The sequence below is a fragment of the Neodothiora populina genome, assembly GCF_041146345.1.
Source record: "Neodothiora populina strain CPC 39397 chromosome Unknown canker_contig_8, whole genome shotgun sequence".
In the NCBI taxonomy this organism is placed as follows: Eukaryota; Fungi; Ascomycota; class Dothideomycetes; order Dothideales; family Dothioraceae; genus Neodothiora; species Neodothiora populina.
The window spans coordinates 1,092,918-1,111,759 of NW_027191411.1; the positions used below are offsets into that span (position 1 = coordinate 1,092,918).

Genomic DNA, 18,842 nt, shown 5'->3' on the forward strand with positions numbered 1-18,842 from the left:
GACGGAGTCCAGAGACATCTGACGAGTACCTGTCCCGCATTTGCAGTATCGATACAAGTACAAGCAAGGTGTAGATCGCGTGATATCAGAGTGCTTATGAGGGTTTTTCTTCTCACGCGAATACTTACGCATTATGATAGACGGCCGTTTGAAATCAGCGATCTTGTAATTTGGAAAGTACTTGTATCTGTAAAGTACAGGGACTAAATTGGAATCTGCGTCTTCGGTACTGTATAGTTCCTGCGCTGCGCGCACGCCCTCTGGCTTCGTCCATCAACTTGTGAACAATGCGGGGTGCAAGTCTGTCTGTGTGGAGGACAGGCAAGATAGCGTGGTTGTGGGCCGTTCGGTCTAGGCCGAGAGAGATGTGCAGCCTTCCCGCGAGCGGGCTGGAGACTTGGCTTCTGCGCGACCGAACTTTGAATCCTCTTCATCTGGTGACAATAGTGACAATATTTTATTTATTTTGTGCACAGGTGTGGTGATGTGTGTAGCTGGTCTTGTCTGCTGGGCTATCTTACAGCTATCTTACTTGACTGCACAGATGCAGAGAAATTCACGAAAACGCATTCATACTTACGCAAGGCTGTGGAACGCGATAGCAATCAACGGAATGTCATCACAGCCATACGATCGTTCGATCGAGACCCTCACCGTGCCGGCGATAAGAGTGTAGGTGTAGCCGGGTTGCTGTTGCGGCGAATCAGCCTTGGTCCCTGACAAGGTTCGGTATCAGTGTCACCCCCATGCATGGCTCGCCCTATTTTGGCGCCCATGTCTTGGCCTGGTTCTTCTATCAGATACCCACCCTGCCGTATGCAGACCCGCAGCAACAACACGAGGATATGCTGTGAGGTGGTTTAATGTGCCGAGATGCGAGACAGACACATTATCAGGAGCAGAGCTGGCTGCGACTCCTCTTATGCTCAAATCAACGTCAAATTGCCCCGTTCAGCTACCGAGATCTATCATCAGAGCAGCCATGGCATCCGGTTGGCAAATCCCAGGGTGCGTGGAAGTATCACGCCAGTGCGAAGCTAAGGTGGCGCGCTAACACGTTTCGGGGACAGGGCGAAGTAGGGATTCGCGGGGTCAAGCGCCAAGTGTCTGGCGACAACTCAGAGGGAAAGAGCGAGATGCGATTGAGGGAAGGAGGGATTGAGGCACCTCAACTTGACTGGCCCATTATCTCAACATAACCACCTCACTCTTCCTCATCTCGCCCTGTATCGTAAAAATTCCATTTTTGATATCCGTTTTCCTGCCACTACCCATTGTGCTTTATAATTGAAGCCCCAATTCTATTTCGATTTTGTGATTTATCACCGCCAGCGGCTAGATTCGCCTTCCCCGGTGCCTTATCGGTTCGTGTAAACACGAGATACCGCTATCTTTGTAGAACAACTTGTAGACAAAGATCTATAGCGCCCATCTCCATTGCTTCCAAGTTCTGTGTCAGGAGGTCAATGTGATCATCTTCAGACCAAACTCAACTCTCAATTGCCTCACTTGCTCGATTCTGGACGTCAAAACACCTTTTGACTGTCAGCCTCACGCGTTAAATGGCTACCGTCTGTGCCAGACCGAGCCTAATCACTTCCCGTTCCTCGACACCTACAGACATACAATCAATTAATTCCTCCAGTCGTGGAGTGCCGGTCCCCATTCCAAATAAACATCTTCCAGCATGCCCGACTGGCCCGCAGCCCAAGAGCCACCAACTTGCGACTCCCCCAGAATCTCCTCGTCGCTCGCGTTCGATAATCGAGACCTCCTCACTGCTCAGCTCACCCAATGATTACCCCAAGCTCAGTGACTCTCTTTCCATCTATGCTCTGACTGGAAAGGAGTTGCACGATGCGTTAGATCACATTGCAGCTCAGCCATTGCCGGACCCTAAGGAGGTCTTCCCCTGGCTTCACGGCTTGCACCCCGACAACAACATCCAGTTGGCTTTCTTCGCACCGAAGAAACGATCATCTCGTCGAGCCCCTCGATGCATGCGTGGCATCACCATTGTGAAGACTGGTGGGGACCTCACTCACTCCAGACTCAAGGGCGCTATCGCACCAAATGAGCTGCTCCTCGCTACGCGAACCGGAGAGGAGGTGGCTCAGTTCCTGGATGTAGATCCTCGAGATGGCTTTTCCGTCCGTAATTTCCAGATTCAAGCGGCCAAGATGGCCACCGTCAGTGACATCGTTGTCTATAGTGACGAAACGACACCAAAAGAGGAGGTCAAACAATTGGCCATAAAGATCGCAAAGGCTCAAAAAGCATGGAGGAACAAGAACCGAGAGAACGGCACCGAGCAGCCGACTTTTAGCACTTTTGTGCTTCGAGGTGATACAACTCCCCATAGTGCGACTCTTCCGAGAAAAAAACTGACAAAACATCGCAGAGCCATTTGGAAGGGTAGCCGATGAGCATCCTGATATTGTGTCGCTCGATGCCAAAGGTTATACGACGGGTGGCGTCATGGATTTCTTCCACTCTGAGCGCTTTGAGATGCATCAGATGTCTGCCGCTACAGAGATCGCACCAAACCTCTGGCTTGGCCCGACCCCTGATGCGGCGCTGAACCCACCTCAAGATGCGGTTACTAATGCACTACCATCGGAGGCTCTGAAATACGACCTCTTCATTGAGGCAACAGACCAAGCCCAGGTTCCCGACAAGGGTGCCTACAAGGTACTCAATTCGCTGCTGTCAAAGCGACGAGTCAGCGACGATGCAATTCCGCAGCTGGACTTTCCCGCGTCGGGATCCATTATGCCGCCCACCTGGTCTCAAGGTGAAGTCGATGGACTGATGCAGGCCTGTGATTGGATCTACCGCCAGACCAATGGCATCTCGGATGAGCCTCGGGACAGGAAGGACAGCAAAGTCCAGATCGTTCCTCTCGACAACGATTCTTCCGGAGACATCCACATGTCAGATGGTGATCTTCCCACACCTGGCGAGGGTAAGAAGATACTTTTGCACTGTGCGGATGGCTACACCGAGACGTCTCTGCTGGCCTTGGCATACTACATGTACGCCAATTGCGTCCCAGTCCACACTGCATATCGAGATTTGCACATGAAGCATCGACGTAACTTCTTTTCCTATCCAACGGACGTCATACTCTTGTCCACAATTCAACCACGCATCCTCCAGTCTTCTCCCCGGGGCACGGGCTTCGTGACTTCTGTGGCTCCGCCTAGTCCCGGGTGGCTTAGTAAGATGGATGGCTCGCTTCCATCCCGGATCATGGATCATATGTATCTGGGCAACCTTGGCCATGCCAACAACCCTGAGCTCCTTCGCGAGATGGGGATTGGGCAGATCCTCAGTGTCGGAGAAGCAGCATCCTGGAGCGACAAGGAAAAGCAGGTGTGGGTCGAGCAGGGGGGCGGCGAGGAGAAAGTACTCTATGTCGACGGAGTTCAAGATAATGGTGTCGATCCATTGACTGGAGAGTTCAAGCGATGCCTGAACTTCATTGAAGAAGGTCGTAAAGCAGGAACAGCAACCCTTGTACACTGCAGAGTTGGTGTTTCACGATCGGCGACGATCTGTATCGCTGAAGTCATGAGCAAGCTAGGCTTGTCATTTCCTCGAGCATAGTAAGCTTTCGGAAATCTTCTTGACTCTACTTTTACCATGCTGACCACGAAACAGTTGTTATGTTCGCGCTAGACGCCTGAATGTCATCATTCAGCCTCATCTACGCTTCTCTTACGAACTACTCAAGTGGGAAGAGCTTCAGTGCGAAGAACGCGGAGAACCAGTCCGCAGAGAACTAGAGTGGGCTACCATTGCTCGGGAGATTGCCGCGCTGAACCGGCCATATTCGAGGCAATAATGTATGGTCAGCCGCGTGCGCAAGTTACGAGGAGGAAGAACGAGAGATGAATATGCTTAATGATAAGATGACGGAAAGACGGTAAGATGTATGATGGGCGCACATTCATTTCCAATTTCCAATTTCTTGGACAGGAACGAAGGAGCATGTGTGATTTTTGAGCTTCGGGATATACCATGGATCTGCCTCTCTTTTTTTGCCCCAATCATATCAAAGCAGGCAGGGACAACAGGAGAGAGATTTATCCGCCAGAACTGGCACCAAGAAGGGATCTCTTCCGGGCATTGTACCCATACGATACCTTGTCGTTCGATCGTTCCTGGCCTGGAAAGATAAGATTTCATGGTTCGGGAGGCGTTTTTTGTTTATATATACACTGTAAGCTACTTCTCAAGCTTTTTTACCCCCTTGGAAGTCAAGCAAAGAGATAAATTTGTCTTTCAGTGCAACTTACGACTGCAAGTGCGAAAGTACGTGTGCGTGCGTTATTACCTAACCTTTAACTAATCGTAAGAGAAAAGCATTTTTTCTGGTTTGGTTATTTGGTATGTAAATCTGGCTAGCCCCGGCTACAGTGACTTTATTTTACCTCATCAAACACGCGGCAGCTCCCTGTGAATTGGCGAGCTTCTTTGTAAAAGACGACGTCACTAAGTGGAAAGTCACAGGATTGTGTAAACAACAAAGGATGTCAATTTGCTTACCAGAGTCTACCGATGACTATCAGGATGATTTCCTTTAGGAACAATATTGAGTAGCTAGCAAGGTATAAAAAAGCAGTCCGAACATTTATGTAATCTACATGCAATTGTTCGCGAGCTAATAGTGTACTTATTAACGAAAGAAACCCTGTCCATCGTATAGATGGTCTAAACCTTATCTTACCACTTCTTATCTACCATACTGTACTTGTACAGTACAATCACTACTATAACAAATCCACCCCATATACTGTATCTATCTAGCCTTTCATACAACCACAATCTATAATTCCTCAACTCCACTATTACTACCTCCACTACATAACCCACACTGCACTTTTGCCCTTCCCCATTGATTCAGTAAAGAAAGACCCTTGCCCAATAGTGACCCCCTCCCCCTCCCAGAGAAAGGATGACTATCCCAACCCCCACCAATCGACCACTCCGCATCGCCGTCCTAGAATGCGACCGCGCGCCCGCCAAAGCCCATGTCAAATACGGAGGCTACGGCGGCCTGTACGAGCGGCTTTTGGTCTCTGGGGCTGAGGCGCTGGCGAGGGAACATAGTGGTGCTCACGACAAGGACGGCGGCGATAAGGGGATGACTGTGGTGCCGAGGTTGGAAGTTAGCAAATATGATGTCAAGCATGAGGGTGTGTATCCGGCTGCTTTGGAGGATGTGGATGCTGTGCTGCTTTCTGGGAGTAGTGAGTTTTCCTTCCTTTGTCTTTGTTCCCTCTTCTCTATTGTGACTTCGGTATGAGGGGATGGGTCTGTCGTTTGGCATCATATCAATGTCTCGAATGTGGGTCTTGTGATGGTCGGAAGAGTGAGTTGTCTGGACTTCATGTACGATCGACATATGGCTAAGTGTCGTGTCGGTGAAGTAAAGACGGCCCCTCCCTATAATCACTTGAGAGCAATATCCCAACACATACATACAAGATGAGAAGAAAGACAAAGACAGAGCAACTGACATCAACCCCCTCTTCTTTTCTCCTCTTGAAACAGAATTCAACGCCTACGACAACGACTCTTGGATCCTCAAGCTAGTAGCATACGTGCAGTCCATCCTAGCCCAGACGCGCGTCCGGCTCATCGGCGTGTGTTTCGGCCACCAGATCATCGGCAGAGCATTAGGTGCGGCCGTCAGCAGTGGCGAGGGCGGCTGGGAGACCAGCGTCACGCATATGAGTCTCACGCCTAAGGGGCAGGAGGTGTTCGGGTGTGGGAAGACGTTGGTGAGCTCTTTTCCTCTCCTTTTCTCTTTTCGGTTTTTTTTGAGCTTTGAGATGTCCTGCAAGCGGGAGACGGGGGAAAGGGTCACTGGTTAATGATGACTAGACGATCCACCAAATGCACAAAGACATCGTGCGCTCCGTCCCGCCGGGCATCGAACTTCTCGCTTCCACCGCCATCTGTCAGAACCAATCAATGTACTCTCCCGGTCGACTAATGACCATCCAAGGCCATCCCGAGTTTAACGCAGAAGTCATGACCGAGATTCTGGAGACGAGGCATGCTAGTGGGGTGTTTGATGATGGCATGTTTGAGGAGGCGATGAGCAGGGTCGCCAGGAAGCAGCATGGTGTTGATGTTGTTGGTAAGGCGTTTGTGAGATTTGCTCTTGAGGGATGATGCGCTTGCTTGTCAATTGTAGAAAGGGGACAGTAAGAGGAGCAGCGAGACATTAGAAGATGTAGAAGTTTTAGATTCCTGGGATAGATAGATTGAGCCATTGTGCAGGCCTCGCGAGGGTATACGTTTAGTCACCAAGCTACGAGGAGCCGGCTAACCCCAAAACACCTGCGCCGAATCCTCGAGACTTCAAGATATAAGCTCTCCCCCATATCTGTTCGCTACGTCCAAAAGCACACCAATGACCAGGGAACACAAGACGACCTGCGACGAAGAAGATTGCTCATGTTGGAATATCCGATTATAATATCGTCTGCCTGAATAATGATATGAGACTCGTTCTTGCACAGGCCACGTTTCGTATGATATGCTGTCCTGAACCGAGAAAAGGAATTCATCTCTTTCTTCCCTTGGGGTTGGTATTCCAAAGTCCTTGAAGCTTCTCCATGCCTGTCCGCTCTTTCCTGTCGAATGCCGCATTATAAAAATCCCACAAGACACGTTTCGAATCTGATTGATTCCACATCGTCAGTAAACTTGAATAACACCAGGCTCGGGGACCTGGGGTACAACTCACTGGCGTGATCGCCGGCAAAGGCAATACTGTCAGCACCCCTGCTCTTGGCCAAGTGTACAGCCTCCTCGAGCAGGTCCGAGCCGACACCTTTGCCTCTGTATCTGATCCTGACGGCCCATCCTCTGATCTCGGCTCTGTATTTGCGTCTTTTTCCCCTTTGGCTGTCGCGAGGACTCGACGACTTGCCCGCCTCGACGCCTCTCCAGCCCAGTATCACTGCGCCAATGATCTCGTCGCCAAACTTGGTCACGAGGACGTCGGCATTGTCCAGTATCTCGATGACGTTCTTGCTTTCGGCGTATTCTTCAGCTGCGAAGAGATAGCCCCCCGTGAGCCATCTCACCGCTATCAACGAGGCCATGGTGAGACCAGCTCCTGTCGTGAAGACAATACCAATGTCGCTCCTGTCCTTGTAGAGGTAGTTCAAGACCACGGCAAGAAACGCCGTGAATATGGCTATGTTGAGGGGATGGAAAATAAGGACCCTGCTTGCTGTCTGTCGCATTTGTGCGATCGAGTCTGCGACGAGCTTCAAGGCCTTGATTTTCTCATCTTCGTCCTCGGTAATGTATGTGCCCAGATCGGGCACCCCGTCTAGAGGATCCTTGGGCGTTTGCGGAGGGGTGAGTTCAGTAGTATCATTACCGAGAGGAGACGGTTCCGGGACGCCATTCAGAGATGCGGCGCTCGCGCGCATCGACGGTGGAGTCGTCATTGGTGACGGTGGGGGTGAAGCCAGTAGGCGGAGATTTGTTCTAAGAGAGGAAAGAAACGCTGTGGATGGGTGTGTCAGAGCAGTAGGCTACTCGCGACAAAGCATTTTTTGCAAGAGTGACAGATGCGCGATGAATAGAGATTGGGCAATATAAGGAGAAGAGATGATTATTGGAGGAACGTGAAATTAAAGCAGAAAACAAATAAAAAGATATGAATATCGTTTCGATGAAGCGATCGTATAGAGCAAATGGCGTAAACGATTGATAGATAAACGCAGGTCATACACGCTGGGAGCTTAAACCCTAAACTCGAAGCTCGACAATTTTTTGCTTAACATACCGGCAGATGTTCTGTATCCTGGTATTATATCTCCTACAGTGGCAGCGTTGTAGTGTTTCTGAGTAGTCAAAGGCTCAGGATTGTCAGAAGGAACACTCAGATAGCCATTGGGTGTCCAAGGAATATCTCCAAAGGTTGCTATTGAGGAGGTGGAGGAGGTGGAGGGTGAAGAGGGAGTAGTGGAGGCACGACGGTGGTGCTTTGCAGCAGTAGTAGAAGCTTGTGAAGCGTGCGCCGCATCAAGCTCTTTTCGCAGAGTCTCGATGCCAATTCTGGCTCGTAGGCGGGGCACCATTTTCTCTCATTTCTCTCGTCTTTTTTCTCGCCTATGCTTTGCAACGTTTCTTTGGTTTTCTGGCCTCTAGAGGCCAATGCAACGCCTACTTCTCCATGGAAGAACGGAAGAGGGCTTTATATGACCAGGAACGTGGAGCAATGGTTGGTTCTTATGCATTGATAGCCGTGGGAACTGACTGTACGCTAGAGATAGGATTTCCCCCAGACCCTCCATCCACGCGTTCTTGGCAGGGTGATAAGATAGTGGATGTGGACTGTGCGGTTGGTTGAAGTGTAATGATTCCAAACCATTCGGTCACACCTCTCACAACGTGTATCCAGTATGGTCCTGTATGGATGCATGGTTCCAGCTAGATAATCAGGGCAAGATAAGTGAGCAGAGTTATCGAATAGCATGCGGTCTTCCGTGCTGGTTGGAGACCTATATCACCAGAGATATGGTACCTACGACGCAATGCTTACGTGCCAAGAGTCGAGATAGCTGCTTCGGATGCGACTGGACCAAGCCTCGTGATCTGTCCGGACTCGATGATTCCTTGTACTTTTGGCGAATAAGTTGAGGCTAAATACCTCTCCTGAGCTAGATCCAAGGGTTTGACATGTGGTCAATGTCTGCATAGTGGGCTTGTAAACTTTACAGCTCTTGTCAGAGCCTAGCCTTTCCACCCTGATATCGTGAGATCCCATCGTGAGCGATTGTCGATATGATGAGGCTCGAGTCAGGCACAGTCACCACAGTTGCCGAGTTCAGAGCAAATTTGTCTTCAGGTGCTCCTGAGTAGCAGCTGTGATCATCTTCGACTGATCTTTGCGATGGCTTTTGCTTCGCTAACAGCACGGGTGGAGACTCTTCTCTGCATAGTTCATGACACATTGGGTAGACCGTCACTTCACACGATTCAAAGCCTCCAGGAACAGCAAAAGACATGAACACTAGATGTTCGATCCAGAATGTTGTTGGTAATTCATGCCATGAAAGACCATTAGAAAGGACTGGTCGACCACCATGGCAAATCCATGAGAAGGTTTTCAGCGAGATCTTGATCCATCGTCCAGTCCGTCTGTCCGATATGTATCAGTCCTGCAGGCCTACACCAAATTTAGATGTCGAACATACCAGTGTGAAGTCACTCCCGAACAGTCCCATCTCACCTTGCACCGAAGGTCCTGCAGTATCAACAGCTGCTTCCATGTCTGTCTTGACGTCCTCTCGGAGTCGATCCAGACTGTCGTCTGTCAGGCCACCACACAGTGAGGCAGGTGGATCATCTGACTGAGCTGCCTCGTCAATGAGAACTCGGGCTCTTGTGATGCATTCAGTCATAGCCTGTTGCATCGCGTGCACGATTGGCTCCTCATCCACAATACTCAGCTTGAACGCCGCAAAGTCTCTCTGAACCATTAGTCGCATCTGCTCGTTGGCGTTCGAGACTTGTGCCTTCAGAGCCATATGCTCCTTGATCAAAGTGACTGAGAGTGTAAGTGTCTGCTCCTCATGAGAAACCACGACTCGTAGTAGTCTTACTAGCTCAGGCGGATCGAATCCTGGCCCAAGTACTGTAGGGTCTACTTCGCCAGTGAAGCACTGTCGCATGAGATATAGCAGACTGTTCGCAGCATAGTACGTGTTACAGTGTGATAACACCACTTCGAAATGCACCCATGCGCCATGATCGGGCTCTACAGATGCGTCAATCGTATCCCACAACAAAAATTGGCGGCTCAAAAGCGCCCGGGTCGAGATCAGAATGTTTTGTGCAGAGCGAAGCTGAATAGATTGATCGTCGTCCATCAACAGCGGAGAATTGAGCACTAGATTCAGCCGATGACCAAGACAGCGGAGCATAGTACACTGAATCTGGGCAGTGATGCCATTCGAATTGTTCTCCGCAATGCTGCCATGTCTGATCGGTGTTGGTGCGTACAACTGAGCCAAAGTACTGTCGAGACGTTGCTGGAGATGGAACAATTCATCCTTGCTCGGTGGAGCTTTAGACGACGTAGTGAGTCGGGCAACAGCCGCCCATAGAGGTAAAATGTTATGTAGATATTTCTGGTAATCCGGCCAGAAAGGCCCAACCGCTTCGGGTGCACTTACGTCTGAATCACTCTCCCTCGTATTGAATGGCATTCCAGATTGAAGGCCGTGTTCAAAGTCGATGAAGTTCAGGGTCAGCCAAAGCTAGGTTTCAAGTTCAGCTGCTGGAGATTTGTAAATTGACAGGATTGACATACACTTCTCCTCATCTGCGCCTCCGGTGCGGAGTATCTTCGTGCGAAGCTGGAGTCTCTATGAAGCCCCATTGTGACAGCCATACGATTTGCCAGACCTAGAAGTCCGCTAACAACATCGCTGCCGTCAACCCAATCCAGCATCAACATATGTGAAAGGATAATGATCAAGATCAGCTGGAATTTTATCAACGAAGGCCTGCTTGTCCCTGTTGCAGATGTGAACGCAATAGACTGGACAAAAGATATGAGTCTCCGTCCGTGAGCCCTTCCGCGCTTACTGGGAGGTTTGGATGTAAAAGGAATGACAGGAAGCTGCCATCCAATAGCAAGAATCGCGATGAACAATGCTAGCCACATTGAGGACTTTGCCTGTTTCTGCTCGAAAAAGGTTGCAACCTCGGCTTGAAACATGTCTCCATCGACAATGACATGAGTAGCGTTGAACGTGTGGACGAACCTTTGTATGAGGATTTCGCAAGTCTCGCGATCCGGGATTACTTGGAGCATCGGGTTCTCCCAATCATTTGGCAAAGGCGAAGCCAAAGTGCAGTCAAGTAGCCCCTGTCTACGACAACCCGTGAAGCGGAGTTGAAGCTCACCAAGAGCCTCCCATTGCGTCTTGAATGAGCCTCGCCAATTATATAGAAAACGTGACTAGACAATTTCAGCGCTGTTCACAATAGAAGGTGTTAGTGAGCATATATTGTCATGTTGTATAGTGGTGTATCCACTTCTACCAATGTAATAGTCAATGCCTGGCTGTTTCGATGCAAAGGCACCCTTTGAGTGGACGTTGATAGTCTCATCCAACTGAACGTGTTCCTTTTCTGGGTTTCGCAGTAGTTCTCTGCTGGTTGTGCTTCGCGGCAGCTCACTTATTGAGCCGTGGCTGGGCAGGCTGTATTTACCATCTCTCACGCTGACTTGACACGGGGATATCTGGGAGAGTTGATCGACTTGCTCCGGTCGTTTTTGTGTTGCATTCTCAGAGTCGGATACTTCTCGTCGTGATATTGAGCCATGTGGCAATGACTCTTGCCCAAGATTGGCGGGCCGAAGGACTTCGTTCACTCCCCGGTCGCGCTTCAGGGATAATTACAACCTCGTTTCCATTCCCGCTACCATAGACACAACCTTGAGGATTCGACTGTTTGATGCAATTATTACATGGTTGCTCGCGGTCACATGCGACTTTGCGCAGGTGGCAAGCCCTGCATACAAGTCGTGGCCGGTTGCGCTTTCGCTTTTGGCCTGTACTTGGTTTCGTCGCGTAATCTTCTGCTGTATAGTGCTGCAACCTATGCATTTATTCTTTCAGCTATATCATACAGGAAGATTTGGAGTGGTCGGTGATGTTATATCAATATGATAACTATCTTTGGTGGGAAGCGAATGTAGCATTCGATTGCTGGGGACGATCAAGTGGACACTATCAAGGCGCGTAAATAAGCATCTACATGGAGGATTCGCAACGACGTGCGAAACTTTAACCTTGATTTTCCGACCATCTTTGGCAAGCAGTACGCACATTTGACCATCTCAACTGATTCCCTAGGATGGGAACTTCACAATCTCCTGTGCCAGGAAATTAACACTGAGTTGAACATGACTTTGATGTGTCCCGTCCAAAGTGAAACTTACTAGGTACTTACGAGGACAACTCGCACTCTATACCTTGTGAGCTGGACTATGAATGACTTGGTGATATGCTCAGTAATTGTACCACAGTATTCCATTTAACACGTAAGCTAAAGCGCATTGCAACATTTCTCTTTCTTGCATGTCCAAACTTCAATACTCGAATTTCTGTTCTACCAACTCTTCACTCAGCGCCCAGAGTCTCGATGCTGCCTCAGCGTCGTTTGCGAACAGCTCTCTTGCCTTGGGATCAACCTGACAGTCCTGAAGATACTCGCCAGACTGATTGACGATCGATGGATCGAATGCTGCCACGATATGCGTCGCTGCACCCTGCTGCAGAGACTTGTAGCTGAAGCCTGGTCCTTCTGCCTCGAGGTTTGTATTGCTGTTTGTGCTTTCTCGACCGATCTTTGCCGCGTTCTCAAAGACTTCTTTCTTGATGGCCACTGGATTACCTGTCAGCTTCTTTTACTCTCTATGCTATAAGGAAGCTCGGCGAAGAAGACTTACTGAGATCACCCCAGTCTTCGCCAGCAATATGAGACCCGAGATTGGTCTGTATGATGCCCGGATGAAGACTGAAAGCCGACAGCCCCCTGTGCTTGAGTCTATCGCCCAACCCTCTTGCAAAGAGGGCATTGGCCGGTTTAGCCTGTCCGTATGCTCTCCATTTATTGTATGACCCAGGCTCCTAATCACAATGCAACACCCAAGATCAGCGAGTGCTCCCGAAATCAAGAAGTGGATGGAAGGTAAGAATGAACTCACAGTCCAATTCGGGTCCTCGAACCGCACAGGCTGAAGCGCATGTCCATCACTACTAACAACAACCACCCGCCCTCCTCTCTTCTTCCCATCTCGACCGATCAACTTACTCATGATGAGATTAGTGAACAAGAACGGTCCGAGATGGTCCACGCCAAACTGCTTCTCAAACCCATCGACCGTCCACCGACTCTCTTCTCCAGTCTCTCCCTGAGCAGCAGGAGCCATGATGCCCGCGTTGTTAATCACCACATCGATTCCGCCTTCCATGCCAACAACCTCGTCAGCAGCGCCTCGCACACTCTCCAACCTCGCAAGATCCAGCGCTAAAGTCCTGATGCAGACGTCGCCTGTGTCTCGCAACACAGCATCCCTCGTCAGCGCCATCTTGGCCTCATCTCGCCCAGCGAGGATGAGCCGCCGGGGATGGTGTCGCCCCAGCACCTCTACGACTTCATAGCCTAGCGAACCGGGAGAGACGCCTGTGACAAGGATTGTTTTGCCGCGGATATGTGGCGAGAGGTGGGCTGCCACTTGGTCTGCGGTTGAGGACGGACCGAAACGAGAAGACGAAGACGAAGACGAAGACATGGGTCTTGTTAAAGTGGGATGAACTCGTCTAGTAGAGATTGAGGAGACGAGAGCATGGAGGCTGGGAAGTTTCTTCGTCGCCATTATGCTTTTCCGGACGTTGATCGATGAGACTCTGTGTAGTAAATCAAAGCAACCTTTTCTTGTTTCACATTTTGTATATTACAAGTGCAGTATATATATATGGTATGTTTACATGCACGAATAGTCTCCCTTTATCCCCGAGTCACCTCTCCCTCGGCGTTAACTCCCAATCAAGATCTTAACACCCTCCCCCTCCACCATAACCCATCTCTTACATCCGAACAAACTAAATCGCGGAGAAGGCATGTCGTGCGGAACTAGCTAAAGTAAAGAGTTCTATACTATACTGTAGAGAGAATCCTACGAGAAACAGAAAGAGAGAGCTCGACCCGGCTCCAAGTCCGAATCAGGACTTTACCACCCTCTCCCGACTCAAAATCATTCCTACGCCCGAAGAGACACAGAGACACATCCGAAAGATGCCTATCGTCCGACAACAGCCAAAAAGACGACTCTGCAGATCGAATCCTACAAGGATATGAACGTGGTTGAAGAAGCAATTCGTGCTATTTCCCGTAACGGGTAAGTGGCTGTCCTGTCTGTTGCATTATATAGCGCGACCCTGTCCGCTTCCTCGGGTTGAATCTTTTGTTCCAGGAATGATGATGGATTGAGTGGAACAACACGTCAGGTATAGAACGTGTCGAGACCGGGGTTCTCGTTCTCTAAAACGATGGATTGGACTTGGGTTGATTGGACATGTGTAGGGTGACAAAGGATGGTTGAGTGATCCTTCTCATCTCAATTGCGATGTAGCAAAGAACATCACAAAAAGCCTTTCCTTAGAAGACAAGTCTGGCCCTCGACAGCTTGGACATGAGACGACACTAGTAAAGCACTCGGCAACCTTCCCATAGATGGTCCTGAACGTATTTGTCTCCAATCCATGGGTGAACGAAAAGCTCCTGTACATACAAAAGAACAATCTCAACAGTCTCCATATATGGCTTATATGAAGTGTGTGCGTAAGTTTCGAGTCGTCTTTTCATACTACATGATCCCCTGAAGACCATACGTACACGCGTACATACATACAGCGGCAGATCAAGATCAAGATCAAGATCAAGATCAAGAGGACAAAGCGAACACATCAACTTTGGCCATGTGAGTACCTCGAGAGGCAGAGATAGAAGCGAAGTGGAAAGGAGAACAAGAGAGGATTATCAACATTCTAGTAGAGTAGAGGAAGGGGGGGGGGGGGGGGGAGAATGAGTTCAGTCGAGGAAAAACCAAAACAGATAAAAGAACGGAAGATAAAAGACAAGAGTATAGTGAAATGGAAGAACAAAAGAACAAAAAGGTCCAAACAGCGCTGCCACACCCCGAATTCCTTACGATGTCCGTCAAATCGTAAACCTTTGCATTTTACAAATCCCCGTTGTTGCCTTAACGCCTGGAAAAAGCCCCTTCGATCTCCCTGGTGCCAATTTCATCCTATGCTCCTGATGTTGGGGTGTATTTTTGTGATTATAGTTGTAGAACACTCAGACAAGTCCTTGCTTCTACTGAAGATTGTTTGGGGGCTGCTTGAGGTAGTGACACTGAAGGTGACTAGCCACTGATACATCTATTTCTTGGCTTTACCCTCATCTGCCTTTGCTGTCGATGCGCCGCCAGACGGTTCAAGAGTATGCGTATGGCCTGGAGCATGATAACACACACCTTCCTCATCTTGTCTGCAGACGTATGCGTTCTGCACCCATGGGTCTGCGAGCATCTCATCGAGAGTGGCGCGTTTCTTCGGATCGAGCTCGAGCATGCGACCGATGATGTGACGTGTCTCTCTGGGTAATAAACGGAGAAGGCGCATCGGACCCTTGATCTGCTGCTGATTGACGGAGGGCGCGGCAGACTTGGAATCGTCGTTCGAACCCACATCAGAGGGCTTGAGGCTCTGATGACGAGATGCCTGAAGAAGCTCGCTCTGATTTGGGTCAGGCGGCGAAACGAACAAGCGGTAAGAGTTATCGGACAGACGTGGGGCCTTCCAAGGGAAACGTCTAAGACACATGCAGCAAAAGATGATGGCTATTGACCATACATCTGCGGGCTGGGGGTCGTAACGCGAGTTGTCATACACTTCGGGGGCGAGATAAGGGTCGGAACCGACAACACCTGCTGTCTGTTAGCAGATAGACCGAGATAAAAATCACAAAAGATAGCAAGCATACCTGTGGCGAGAACTATGTCGTTCTCGAATGGATACCTGAACACGACCGCACTTCCAAAGTCAATGATCTTCATAATACCGTGCTCGTTGACAACGACATTGTCGAGCTTGAGATCTCGATGTGCCAGACCCATGCTGTGAAGATAAGTCACACCACTCAGGATCTGCAGGGTGCAACAGGTGACCTCGTCTCTGGACATCTTGCCGGTCATGACGATTGCAAACAAATCGAATGGACAGTATTCCATGACCTCAAACCAGCCACCCTTCTCGTGGATGATATCAATGGTCTCGATGATGTTGCCATGATGCAAAGTGGAGCCGATACAGAACTCTGCAGTGACCTTCTTGTTGTACTCGCGCTCGCTCTCGTATGCGTGCCTGGCGCGGAACTGCTTGACAGCAAAAGTCTTGCCGTCGGCGGTTCTCTTCATCAAGCGAACCGAGCCTCCGGCCCCTGCACCAAGGACGCGACCGAACTTGCCATACTTGCTCGAAAGACCGTGGTCATCAGCAAAAGGAATGGACTGAGAACCCGAGTGGTCCTTAGTCGAGTGACGGATGGAATCTCTCGAAGGCGAAGAGGTGCGCTTCTCTTTCTTGTCACCCACTTTGAAGAAACGCTTGAGGTTGATCTTCGAGCTCGACTTGTCCTTGTCCTTGATACTGGCGTCATCGTGACCGTCAAACTTCTTGCTGAAGAAGCTGTGTCGCTTGTTCACCTCGGGCTCTTTGATGCTGGGAGTGGGAGAAGTGGCGGCGCTGATTGGAAGCCCATTGGGCCCGGTCTTTGGGAGAGAGACCAGCGAAGTGCCGGAATTGCTGTGGCCCTGTCTGGGGTCTCGGTTGCCGAAGCGGAAGCGGGCGTCGATGGAGTCTACGTTGCGGGTGGGAGGTTCTCGCTTGCTGCGTGCGTATGGGTCGTTCTTGTCGCCCAATGGCCATGCCTGTCTGCTTATTGTTGTGGACGGAGTGATTGCTCCACTGCCAGTCGGTGTCGTCGCGCCGGATGCCACGGGGCTGGCGTCACGAGAGGGCGGCATGGAATCGCCGCTCGGGCCGATGGAGAAACGGGGTGTGTGCTTCGGATGGGGCGAGACAGCGATCTCGTCAGACGATGAGGGTGCAGAAGCGGAGGCTGCTCGGGAATGGTGACGTTGGTGGGGGTGATGTTGCTGGGAAGTGGTGGACTGGGGAGTGGCCATCTCAGCTCTGGCGCGAGCCAGAGACGAAGCGGGACCGGCCATACTCGAGGCTGCGGCCTTGGGGTCTTTGGCCTCACGCGACTTCGTGGTCGAAGGAGTGAGTGGGGGTGAGTGAAGAGTGGACTGAGGAGGGGATGGGCGAGGAGAAGGAGCAGCCGAGCCAGCCTGCATCTGCCGGGGCATTCTGGTGACGGAGGGAACCCTCGACACGGGCTGGGAATTGGGCAGAGAGACGGGCTCGAAGTTGTAGTGCTCCATTCTCTTGGACTGCAAGCCATTCTGCAGTGACGTCTTCAGCTGCCTCAGTTCCTCTTCTGCCTGTGGGTTCAGGGCAACTCTGTCGCTCTCGTCCGTGTTTGACTCGGTCTGTTCCAGCTCCCGCTCTGGACTGATCTCTTCTTGTTTTTCGCTGAATCGCACTCCATGGTCGGGGGCATGCGTGAGTGGAGACGCCGACGAAGACATGGTGTTCTCGGTGTCGGTGTCGATGGAGATGTGTGTGTGGGAGTATATGGCGGCTCAGTAGTATTACTGCCGCCGGAGTGGTTGTTGGTGATGCTGCCACCACTTGCAGCGGGGTTTGCGAGAGGTATGACGCGCGGTGGATACCCTTTAGCGAGATGGATCACGTCCCCAAATTAATGAACCCCTATGCCTGGATTCGGCCGACAACGCTGTGGTGGTGGGTAGAGAAGAAGATGGTGGTGATGGTGGTGGTGGTGGGGGATTGGCGCTGACACAGTCGTGGACGAGGTAGAGTCGACAGGAAGGATGGTATTGGCTGCTTCCGAGCGGAAGGGTAAAGGACTGGGAGAAAGAATGAAAAGCTACCTTATTGGAAAAGCAGCCAGCTCCCGTGACGAACAGGACGGAGACTAACGGTTGTTAAGGCGGAGGCTTCTGGCTGTTAGCTGTGTCTGTGTCTGTGTCAGTGTCAGTGTCACAGCCTTCTCACACTCTCGGTCTCAGCAAAAGAAAAGCTCGGCAGAAAGGGAAAGGGAAAGGGAGAGGGAAAGGGAAAGGGTCCGCCGTCGGTGAGACTCGCTCGCCCCTCATCTGTCGCTTCTTTACCTACCTTACCGTACGCTGCCGGGTGACTAGATGCCTCTGAAGTTTTATCTCTCTCTCTCGTGCTGTGATCCACTGATGCTGTTTATGGGATTATTATCGATGGCCTCTTGCATAATCTATACTCTAGAACAGAAGAAAGGGAGTCATAAAGGAAGCCGAGGTTGAGGTGGTCTTCTTTCGGGCTGCTGTCAGTAGCAGCTCCTTCCCTGCTGCGACTGCTCTGCTACTCAGGTATGTACTGCTGGGTGCTACTTCCCAAAGTGGCCGACATAAGCAATTCTTCCAATTCTTCCCAGCTGCACGCCCTGCACAATCGCCTAACGTCATCTTGTTTCCCAAATGACTCACGACTCTTTCTTTCCATCAGACCCTCACCCTTGGCCGTCGGCAACGTCTCTCCGGTCCCTTATTCCTTGCGTTTTTTCTTCCTTTGCTTTAGCTTTTTGTGCAGATAAGGGTCTTTTTCCGCAATATTGTCGGCGGTATCATGGGTTTAAAAGTGCAAGTGCCCATTGCTTCCAGGAATCACCTAAGACAAGACCAGCCCAGCCCAGTTCTGACCACTGTCGTGATTTTGATTGATCTTCCGTGAGGTGCATTACTGTACCTGGGCACTACTTGGGCTGTTCTGTCCGATTTTCCGTATTCATGCATACCTTTTTACAGTGCTGTTACCGAGTCCCGCCCGCCATTGCTGAGCGCGATCTCCAAGCGCATGTCTTGGTCTGAGATCTCCCGTCGTCTCCCTGTACCTGTGCGCGCTGCCCCCCTTCCGCCGCTTTCCCCTCCGGTCCCTGTGCTGTGCTGTCTTGTGCTGTGATGTGTCTCTCCACAACACTCGGCCATTGTAACATACATCATTCGTTGTCCATTGTGGTCTCATTTTTGACCGCCAGGGTACGAAGGCGCTGTCCTTGTCATTCGGGCGTCACGACAATAAACTTTAGATACCCCGGCATGCGGG

The 18,842-nt window shown here is 50.6% G+C and overlaps 6 protein-coding genes across 10 annotated transcripts; 2 read left to right on the forward strand and 4 right to left on the reverse strand.

The window, feature by feature from the left end:
* Positions 1 to 1,562: 1,562 nt before the first annotated feature.
* AAFC00_006840 (uncharacterized protein) lies at positions 1,563 to 3,847 on the forward strand (the record flags this gene model as incomplete). Its single annotated transcript, XM_069346851.1, has 3 exons — positions 1,563 to 2,343; positions 2,402 to 3,608; positions 3,664 to 3,847. 3 exons carry the CDS (start codon positions 1,563 to 1,565, stop codon positions 3,845 to 3,847), a joined length of 2,172 nt encoding a protein of 723 aa, XP_069199727.1.
* Positions 3,848 to 4,960: 1,113 nt separating this feature from the next.
* On the forward strand, positions 4,961 to 6,186 carry AAFC00_006841 (uncharacterized protein; the record flags this gene model as incomplete). The annotated part of the gene is made up of 3 exons (XM_069346852.1): positions 4,961 to 5,255; positions 5,560 to 5,789; positions 5,893 to 6,186. The coding sequence occupies 3 exons, from the start codon at positions 4,961 to 4,963 to the stop codon at positions 6,184 to 6,186; spliced, it is 819 nt and encodes a 272-aa protein (XP_069199728.1).
* A 394-nt stretch (positions 6,187 to 6,580) lies between these two features.
* Positions 6,581 to 8,114, reverse strand: AAFC00_006842 (uncharacterized protein; the record flags this gene model as incomplete). Its single annotated transcript, XM_069346854.1, has 3 exons — positions 6,581 to 6,696; positions 6,764 to 7,537; positions 7,820 to 8,114. 3 exons carry the CDS (start codon positions 8,112 to 8,114, stop codon positions 6,581 to 6,583), a joined length of 1,185 nt encoding a protein of 394 aa, XP_069199729.1.
* Positions 8,115 to 9,099: 985 nt separating this feature from the next.
* Positions 9,100 to 10,858, reverse strand: AAFC00_006843 (uncharacterized protein; the record flags this gene model as incomplete). 5 transcript variants are annotated; one of them, XM_069348375.1, is made up of 3 exons in its annotated part: positions 9,100 to 9,177; positions 9,234 to 10,298; positions 10,352 to 10,858. In XM_069348375.1, 3 exons carry the CDS (start codon positions 10,856 to 10,858, stop codon positions 9,100 to 9,102), a joined length of 1,650 nt encoding a protein of 549 aa, XP_069199730.1. The 5 variants fall into 5 exon arrangements, with proteins under 5 accessions (XP_069199730.1, XP_069199732.1, XP_069199731.1 ...); XM_069347847.1 differs by having other exon boundaries at positions 10,352 to 10,498; XM_069346856.1 differs by having other exon boundaries at positions 10,352 to 10,432.
* A 1,284-nt stretch (positions 10,859 to 12,142) lies between these two features.
* Positions 12,143 to 13,348, reverse strand: AAFC00_006844 (uncharacterized protein; the record flags this gene model as incomplete). Its single annotated transcript, XM_069346857.1, has 3 exons — positions 12,143 to 12,438; positions 12,503 to 12,683; positions 12,761 to 13,348. The coding sequence occupies 3 exons, from the start codon at positions 13,346 to 13,348 to the stop codon at positions 12,143 to 12,145; spliced, it is 1,065 nt and encodes a 354-aa protein (XP_069199735.1).
* A 1,651-nt stretch (positions 13,349 to 14,999) lies between these two features.
* AAFC00_006845 (uncharacterized protein) lies at positions 15,000 to 17,272 on the reverse strand (the record flags this gene model as incomplete). The annotated part of the gene is made up of 2 exons (XM_069346858.1): positions 15,000 to 15,547; positions 15,604 to 17,272. 2 exons carry the CDS (start codon positions 17,270 to 17,272, stop codon positions 15,000 to 15,002), a joined length of 2,217 nt encoding a protein of 738 aa, XP_069199736.1.
* Positions 17,273 to 18,842: the final 1,570 nt, after the last annotated feature.